The sequence below is a fragment of the Pimephales promelas genome, chromosome 9 (genome assembly GCF_988280905.1).
Source record: "Pimephales promelas chromosome 9, fPimPro1.hap1.1, whole genome shotgun sequence".
Lineage (NCBI taxonomy): Eukaryota > Metazoa > Chordata > Actinopteri > Cypriniformes > Leuciscidae > Pimephales > Pimephales promelas.
The window spans coordinates 291,210-301,370 of record NC_142777.1 but is presented as its reverse complement, the minus strand read 5'-3'; the positions used below and the strand labels follow the sequence as shown (position 1 = coordinate 301,370).

Genomic DNA, 10,161 nt, shown 5'->3' with positions numbered 1-10,161 from the left:
GAATTACTAATTATTTGGATTCGTATTATAAAGTGAAGATCATTGGAACTAACTAGTAATTACTCAAGCGTTACTAAAGACATTTTCTAAAAGTATACTAAAGTTCACCAAAAATCTCAAACGTTTGCACAAATCATGACTAGATCATGTAGTAACACTTGAGTAATTACTAGTTAGTTCCAATAATCTTCACTTTATAATACGAATCCAAATAATTAGTAATTCCCACAGAAGTGTCTAGTAACACTGTCATCTGTGAGCTATTACTGACTAATTAATTGGATAAGCACGTTAACAGGCTAGCCATACTAGCGTGTTGTGCAGGCTAACGAAATGACTAGCGTGTTGTGCTAATTATAGCTTTTTAGATAGAAGCTAGCGATGTGAGATAGTGTGGTGATGAATAAGATATAATTAGTGTATAGATGAAGTGTTTAAAATCGCCACAGAGAAACTCAACAATGTTGTTTGCGATGCATCGGGGCCATCACAAGCCCTTTCTCTACTCAGCACCTCGAAATATGGTGACTATCTGTTGTTCAGTTTGTGGACATTTGACAAAACAAAGTTGTGAGAAATCATGAAAACAGTTTTTTACAGTGTTGTGACGGACGGCGCTGATCTGAGACAGAGAAACACCACAAGTTATAACTATACCTATAATGACCCAGCAGTGAAGGCGACCTTTATAGTCTCGCAGGTTTTGTTTTGTCCCTTATGAATTGGATTGACTAATTTTATTTTAACAAAAAAAAAAGGAAGGAAAAAAAGGAATGGTTTAATATAGGGCAGATTAAACATATTGCCAATCTAGACAATTACAGCAATATAGTATTTGTCTATATTATTAATTTTAATTCAGATGATTATATTTCATAGGATAAAATTAAATATTAAGGGATTGACTTGATCAGTAGTGTAGAACCTATTGCATGTATCATTATTGCTTACCCACACAAAAAAAGTCATAAAATCTGTTTTTTTTTATCATCAATTTGATTGTTTATTTACTACAGTCAGATTCTCAGTAACAACATTTAAAAGTTATACTTGTATTCTGCTAGAATGCATTAAAGGGATCAAATGTCATAATAAAGACACACACACACACACACACACAATGCATTTCAAATAAATTATGTTCTTCCATTTATCAAAGAATTCTTGTACGTTTTTATGAGTTTCAACAAAAATATGATTTACACCAAATCAGCTTGTCATCATAGGAAACGCATTTTAAAATATATTCAAATAATATATATTATAATATATCAAATCTTACAAGAGCAGAACCAGATTTATTTGTGAAGTTTCATGGCTCATGTCTATAAAAATCACAGTTTCATAAAGATTCTGCAGTGCGAAGTTTTCACATTTTTCAAGAAGATTGTTCATCAGTCGTATCTCCAGAAAGACGTTGTTTTGTGCGCGAGAGCGACGTGTCTCGGGCGGAGACGTCAGACCTCCCGGTTGGAGGAGCAGGACGCTCTGAGGTGCAGCTGCAGGCTCTCCTGTATCTCGGGCCGGGACAGGCGGCGCTTGAACTCGTCGGTGGTGAAGTAGTACATCACTGGGTCCAGACAGCAGTTCAGACTCGCTAAGCACAAGGTGACCGGATGAACGTGGAGGACTGCGACCTTAAAGGCAGAACTGACGCTCACGCTGGATTTGGCCAGAAAGTCCAGAGGGAAAGTGATGTGATAGGGCACGAAGCAGACCAGGAACACTCCAGCGCAGCTCAACACCATCTTGAACGCCTTGTGCTTTTCCCCAGTGTCCTGCAGCACGCAGGTCTTCTCGCGCAGACTCGCGGCGGTCAGGCACGTGCAGGTCATCACCACGGTCAGCGGGAGAAGGAACCCCGTGAGTTCGGCCACGGTCACGAGGGACACTCCCTGAGCTTTGGTCAGATTCATCATGGGCAGCTCAGAGAAGCAGCAATGAACATCATCGTAGTCTTTCCGTAGAAGAGGGAACGGCAGACACCCGAGGCCCACCAGGAGCCAGCCGAACAAACACCAGCGGCGGTCCCACTGCCTCTTGGTGCCGCTGTATCGCAGGGGCTGGATGATGAGTCGGCAGCGTCTCAGACTGATGGAGGCCAGGAAGAAGATGCTGGCGTACATGTTGACGTACTTCACGTAGAAACACACCATGCAGGCGAACTTGCCAAAAGGCCACGAATTATTCAAGTAGTAGTAAACGCGCAGAGGCAGAGACAAGACCTGCAGCAGATCAGCGACGGCCAGGTTGATCATGAATATCACCGCCTTCTTCGTCTCCTTGATGTAGGCATAAAACACCCAGAGAGCGAGAACATTGCCAATCAGTCCAGGAACCAGAATCACCGTGTAGAAGACTGCGTAAATCTGATGCTGGTAATCTCGTATTGTTGTTGTTTGGTTCTCAGGATTGCAGGTGAACGCGTCGCCACTCATCTTTTCATCTCATTAATCCGCAATCTTTTATCGAGCTCCGCTTGGCATGGCACTGCAGTTCGGGGATGGCACTGACGCTGTTAGACAACTCTCAGCATCTCAGCATCCTCCCGTAAACGCTAAAATACCTGATCAAAACACCCTTATTTAGAAAATCCCAGAGAGAGTCTTCTGACATCGTTACTTCACACACGAGAGGCGTCCGGTTCTGAAAGACAGCAGAGAAACATTCAGTCTAACATTAGACGGATGAAGTTAGTCTCAAAATTATGACATGCACACAGTTATCCGTGAACTTCACTAATGCTGCAGATGCATCCTACTGTCCACAACCACAATTTGTACAAACGCAGCTATGCACAATGTTTTCTTTAGTGCTAATGTTTTATAATTCTTCAATGCAATAAGACATGAATTCATGCATCAGATCGCGTGTGTGTTCACTGACGTCCATCCTATTTGGACTCTCAGTTTAGTTATAATTGCTGGTGTGTGGCACAACTTTTTTCAATGTAAGTACCTTGTCCTGTGGTTTACATGGTCATGTTTCCAGCCAGAGACTTTAATGTTCCTATGTCATATAAAACAGCGGTCCACTTTGACATAACTCAACCCCTTCAACCATCAATCTCTCCTCTTCAAGGAGCTTTTAAAGATTTCGAATATGGTGTCGCTGTAACGTCATTATAAAAGTACGACTGTAACCTCGGTTCCCTGATGAGGGACTGAGACACTGTGGGAATGTTCTGCAAGGCCCAGCCCGTCATATCACAGACTTCTTGAAGTGAAACTTCTGACACTTATGGTGCGTTCATCTGGCGCGAGTCATTTCAGTGTTAAAGCAAAGACGCGTTACGCACGTAAAAATCTCCTGCCATTGAGCATCTGCCGCGTTATGCGCAAATGATTTTGCTTACTGCTTTTTGTGCATACACGTGTTTGACGCGAATTTGCATCTGGCGCCTGAGTTAAAAAATCCGAACTTTGGCGTCAACCAATCAAGAGCCTGCTTGCTGCTGTCACTCACGTGGTGAAGTATCTGGATACTTCAATAAATTATTTTGTAATATGACTAAATGCCTGGTGTGCTTCTAATGCACAACAATGAAAATATTTTATCACATAAAACTTGATTTCAATATATGAGACATTCAGTTTGGATTGAATTCAAACATTGAAATTATAAAAGTTAGAGTTGCAGAGTTGTTTTTATTGTGAGTATCCACAAAAAATAGACACTCAACAGGATCGAATGATGTATAACACTTATATGAAAGATCAAAATCAATCAAGTAATTTGAGTCTCTTTTGCACTGATAAGGAAAAAAAGCGCAGCGCGATAGCCGACCCCTGGGGGTTACGTTTATACAAATAAATAATAGTTATGGGTACTCTGATCTTATTTTATTCAAGTTCACTAAAATAATAATATTTCTTAAAACACAATTTAACTTTGCACTGCATGTAAAACTGTATATAGCTATAAATTCACTCTTTTAAGCCCCTTTCACACAGAGATTTCACTCCAGTTTGCAGGTATTTGTCCGTCCTTTCTTTGTTGATGATGATCACAAACTTTCTTCTAAGAGCAACAGAGTCTTATGACACTATGACGCACCCCTTACGGCATTGGTCCCGGCTTTTGTTCACACAGCGCGCGTTGCAACCCGGCAATGTTACTAGGTCCTCAACCCGGCATCAGTCCCGGTATCAATCCCGGGTCGTGTTTGCGTTCACGGGCTTAATAAGTGAATTGACAAACTTTAAATGAACTCAGAGCACTTGCAGTTCCTGCTTGCTCACAATATCACACACACAGTCAAATCCAATGAGTTAAGTTAACTCCTTTCATTTGAGGAAACCTATTGCCTCAAATCATTTATAAAAAACAATAGTTATGAGTACTCTCAAATTATTTCAGTTGAGTTCACTAAAAGTAGATATTACAGTCAAGAAATTAAGTGATTAATTAAGTGATTGTTAAGTGATTAATTAAGTGATACAACGGACTTCCAACCACAACAAATCAACTGAAGATAAATTATATTAAAATCTCTGGAGATCTCAGCAGAGGACGATTAAACAACTCCACAAACAGCATTACCAGCTTCACTTATTACTAACCAGTCGAACTTTTATCATGCATCTACAGAAGTTGTTATAGTGAATGAACAGAGGTTTAGATGAAGATGATTGATTGAGTTTCATTTAAAGACACCATGACAGTGGTCAGTGTTTGCTTTAGTTGGGCTCTTGACCCTTGACTTTATAACACCAGTTTTTCCTCGGGCTGCTGTAACTGAGTGAATATAAAACACATTTGTTATGGCACAAAAGCCAAAAGAAAATTTGAACATGTGGTTGTGTTTTGATGATGATAAATCATCATTTAGTGCCTTGAATCTCTGATCTTTGCTAGTGAATAATCTCTGATTAAATGGGTGATATATAACTTGTGTTATTCATTATAAAAGAAGTGTGATTCTGCTGCAAGGCCCATTGTTGTTACAAACAGATTTAAAAAAAAACACTATGGTATCTTGCTGACTTAAACAGACATTAAAAAATAGTATATGTATCTCAACAATGGTGACCATTAACAAAAATTCTTCGGAAAAATACCAACACGAAATTCTTGCACAATTACAGAATATTAAGTTTTATAAAAAACTCCCTGGGGATCCTTCCAATACCTATCGATCAGAGATATTGTCATTTTTAACAAATGCTAAAACGGAGGGTTGGATATCTCAATCGGAGTTTAAATTCTTGTATTGTCAACATCCGATTAGACCAGTTTTTTACACTCTTCCTAAAATTCATAAGAGACTTATTGACCCTCCAGGTCGTCCGATTGTGGCACAGACCAATTCTCTCTTATCCCCTTTATCGCAGTACGTTGATTTTTTTATAAAACCTTTTGTTCATTCGTTACCATCTTACATTCGAGATTCTACCGATTTTATCAATAAGATCTCTGAGTTACATGATTTATCGGACGCCTCTGTATTGTTAACTTTAGACATAACAAGTTTATATACTAACATTTCGCATGAAAAAGGACTTATTGCCCTCGGACATTATCTTTCGTTACGTGAGGACTCTAGCCCTCCCTCGGACTTTATTATCCAGATGGCTTCCTACCTTTTGAAATATAATTATTTTAGTTTTGATAATGATTTTTTTCTTCAGATAAGTGGGACGGCAATGGGCTCGAACTTTGCCCCTAATTTATGGGTTTTTTCGAAGAAAGTTATATATTTAATACAGATAATAATCCTTTTCATTCACAGATCATCAAATGGTACAGATACATCGACGACATATTTTTTGTGTTTTTTTGGGTGATCACGAGGATGCTCGAGAATTTGTTACATTTTTGAACAACTTGGTTGATGATTTGGAATTCACCTCTGAAATCAATTCTGTTAAAGTACACTTCCTTGATATGTGGGTACAGAAGAACGAAGGTTGTTTGACTACTACTCTGTTTACTAAAGAGACTGATCGTAACACACTGTTACTCGCTACCAGTTTTCATCCTATTTTTCTAAAAAAAGGACCGCTAAGAGTCAGTTCTACAGATTGAGGAGAATTTGTCATTCTGACTCCGACTTTGTAGAGAAATCGAAAATCATGAAAAATAATTTTTTGAGCAGAGGTTACCCTTTAGATTGGGTTGAGGAAGCATTCGATACAGCCTTTAAAAAGACACGCTCTGAACTGTTAAAAAAGAAGACAAAAAAATCTAAAAAGTACTCTTTTTCCCGTATTACAACACATTCACCTAAGTCCTTTATGATTAAATCAATTTTTAAAAAACACTGGCATTTGCTGTCATCTGAGTGATATCTTTAAACAGCCTCCTTTGATTGTATACAAACGGGCTAGGAATTTAAAAGACAGCTTAGTACATGCTCGTTTTCAGAGTACTAGTCCTCGTACATCTCAGAGCCTATGAGCCCTATACAGAAGGGCAACTATCGTTGTGGTAATTGCGCCCAGTGTAACAATACTTTCAAAACATCATTTTTCTGTCACTGGCAGAAAATATAGCATTAAATCTGTGATCACTTGTGTTTGTGGTTTATTTGATTCGTTGTCCGTGTGGTATCGGCTATGTGGGGAAAACGTCACGACAATTGAAACAAAGAATTAGCGAACATAAAAGTTCGATCAGGAGAAAAGATATGAACTATCCAGTTGCGGCACATTTTGTAACTTTGAATCACGATGTTACTTCTTTACGGTTTTGTGGGATTGAGAAAGTGACTTTGCCACCTAGAGGGGGCGACATAGAATTACTCCTGCAGAGACGCGAGTTGTTCTGGATTTACACTCTTCAAACTTTATCACCTAAGGGTATGAATGACGAAGCATTATTTAATGTAATGTTATAGTGAAATATTATTATTATTTTTTCTATATTATGTATTTGTTATGAGTTTTAGTGGCTAAGGAGCCCGACTGTTACAATTGTTTGGAAGTACAACTTGATATTGTTGGATAAGGATGTGTTTTTTTTTATCTATCTTGTTGATCTACGGGGTGACTTTAACTAATTTTGTTATCTATTACAATTTGTAGTTGTCTGTGATGTGGGCCTAATTATGTACTCCTAATGAGCGTAATTGTTTACAGATGGAGTTCTGTGGAGTGGTCATGTACGCATTTAAAAAGAGATGTTTTTGAACGAAGGTCGTGTGACCGAAACGTTGTGTGCGAATTAACTTGATTGAAAAGTGCAAGTAATGATAGTGTGCGGGAGTTCCTTATCTGCTTGAATGACTAGCTGGTCTTATTATCTGACGCACCTATCACCTATGGAGTTTGGTTACTATATATTAAAGATCTACCTATGGTATGTCCAGAGGTCCAGATTCAGGTGTACACAGATGAAACAGTTATCTATGCTAAAAGAAAAGAACAAGCTGCTATCAAACTTACTGCTTAGACTGGTTAACACGCACTTGTCTCACTATTAATGTAAATTGATTGAACTGTGGGAATGTTTTGTTTCTAATTAAATAACGATGGTGTAATTGAGCATCAACCAGAGATTTAATTTAATGGAGAAGCAATAAATGTTGTTGAGCTTTTTAAATACTTGGGTTTGATTATAGATGCAAAAGGTTTCTAGAGGTGTAAGGCATCATGATGGCACACATTGATTATTTCACATTTATCCTATTGTGCTACAAGATGGACTCAAGCAAGTGTAACAACATTAAAGGAGTCGTATGCAAGATTGTGGCCAAAACTGGTTCTGCAATCACTAGAGCGGCGTATCCCGTGATGTATAAATTAATCCATGATCTTCGCCACCACCTCTTAAACAACGTGTGACTCTGTGCCGACAGGGCATCCGTTAGAGGCGAATGTTCAATGTCTTTGGACAATCAGCTTTTGAACTTAGAGCAGCGGAAAGACTGAATTCAGTGGATTACGATTCATATTAGGAAGTGTACATCATTTAGTAGTTTTAAATCACGGCTTGCGAAAAATCAGTCACGTAATTTGTGTGATTTGATATTGCGATATTGTAATTTGGGTAACAGTTTACTTGAAGGGGTGTGCATAAGTCTGACATGACATCTTCATAATCATGACACATGATGTGAGACACTTTAGGGTCTCTGTAAAATCTAGATTAAATACTTTGTTTCAACCCAAGTTTGGGTCAAATATGGACAAACCTAACCGTTCAGTCTTTTTTTTTAAATAAAATGTTTAATCCAACGGTCGGGTTTGTCCATGTTTGACCCAAATTTGGGTTGAAACAACCCAGCTTTTCATAGAGTAAAGACACATCTTCACACATTTCGAAAATAATACAATATAAATGAGTTTCAGCAGAACCACTAATACTAAACATTAATTGTCATTATTGTCAAAATGCTGCACGTTTGTGTAGAGCTGAATGGTGCAGACACTGTTGGTCCGACTAGTTTGTGTGTAGCACTGCAGACTGGATGTTTCAGGGAGATGTGTGTGTGTGTGTGTGTGTGTGTGTGTGTGTGTGTGTGTGTGTGTGTGTGTGTGTGTGTGGCTTAGCCATTCGCAGCTGTTTCTGTGTGGGATTGAAATGGCAAACATGAATCAAACTGGATGAAATTTAGAAAAGATGTCAATGAATGCAATGCACACGTCACCTGATCCACTAATGCACATCTTACTTGTTGAATACACAAATTATGGTACACTAATTCTAATCAATAATTTGTGTTAACAAACATGAATGCGTTTGTGCAAGTCATTGCACACTCATTGTGAAATCTGTTGTGGATGGTTAGATCTCACGAATAACTGTCACGTACACTGAACACATCATTTGCATTCCTAACCACCTGATTCGAAGGGTTCATAGAGGTGTGTGTGTGTTTTCAGAGAGTGTTGTTTTTCATATTTAAAATTAGGCAAAACCGTGCAGTGCATCCGACCTCTGCACACGAGCACACACACACACCCCTCAGGGAAAACACAAGTTTTGCTTTGGTTTTTTGGTCTGTATGATAATTCAGAAAGCCTTTTTCCTCTTCGAGGTGTGTGTGTGTGTGTGTGTGTGTCGGCTGTGGGTGATGTGTGAATGAGCCGTCATTTGTCTCTGTGTGGGACTTTCCACATTCATAGTGTGCACTATATCACTGCACTAGATCAGTTATCTTCACAGAAACACCCCACTGCTTATTCCAATCACCGAACTCATCCTTCTGCTGGGGATTAGCATCACACTTTACAACAACGTTCACTAGTTAACTACATTAATGAACGGCACATAAAAATGTTAAAAACTGTTGAAATCATACAAACACACACAACCAAACCAGCTGGATCGAGAACATCTACATATGCTGATGAGTAGAGATGTATGATGAATATATAAAGTTTTCGAGCGGATTAAAATAGTGTTGTTGAGAACAGTGTGTTGAAATGGCTGTCCATGTGATAGGGCATAAAGGTTAACAGAGCAAACGTTACACCGAGAAACAACTAATTCACTGTTGAACTGTCCCTGAAAACATACATTTCGTTCCTCTGTTCATGGTAAAGTACTGGACAGAATAATCAGTGAACAATCACCAGAATCTCACCAGAACTCGTCCGAGATGCAAGATCATATCTGTGTTCGCCTCACTCTATTTGGCTAAATCAACTGGAAAATATCATTTAAGTTCATCTTTTGTGGACGTATGTTAGCATTAGTGGTCGTAGTCGAGTAAAGGAGAGCGTGTGAAAGATGTAGGATCAGTCTTGTTGAGATAATGATGATGATCTACACCCCATACAGAAGAGTATAAAGAGTCCCTTACCTTGTTAAGTGAACTTGAGTGTTCTCTCTGAAGGGTGTGATGGGTTAGGGTACGATGTGAACGCTTCAGAGGATCAACGTCTTCATCACAGCTTCTCACCAATGGACACACACTTCACCTTTGAAACACTTTCCCCCGCTGGATTTAAATATTGTATTACCCCGACTGTTGTACTTTCTGTTTCTGTGTGGCTCTAACAGTATCTCTCTCTCTCTCTGTGTGTGTGTGTGTGTGTGTGTGTGTGTGGTTTCCTGTGGGGGAGCGAACAGCACTATACTCATACTTCTGCTATTTTCTCTCAGTCCGATCTGGGGAAAACACTGTCTGATTAATCAAAATAAATAAATCAATAAAATAAAACAAATAAATCATTGTCTGATTTATTTGTTATTTGATGTAAAACTTACTGCTTA

The 10,161-nt window shown here is 38.8% G+C and overlaps 1 protein-coding gene across 1 annotated transcript; it reads right to left on the bottom strand.

Moving 5' to 3' along the window:
- Positions 1-715: 715 nt before the first annotated feature.
- Positions 716-10,161, bottom strand: gpr174 (G protein-coupled receptor 174). The gene is made up of 2 exons (XM_039666851.2): positions 9,749-10,161; positions 716-2,646 (listed from the first exon to the last, which is right to left on the bottom strand). Exon 2 carries the CDS (start codon positions 2,436-2,438, stop codon positions 1,458-1,460), a length of 981 nt encoding a protein of 326 aa, XP_039522785.2. The 5' UTR covers positions 2,439-2,646; positions 9,749-10,161; the 3' UTR covers positions 716-1,457.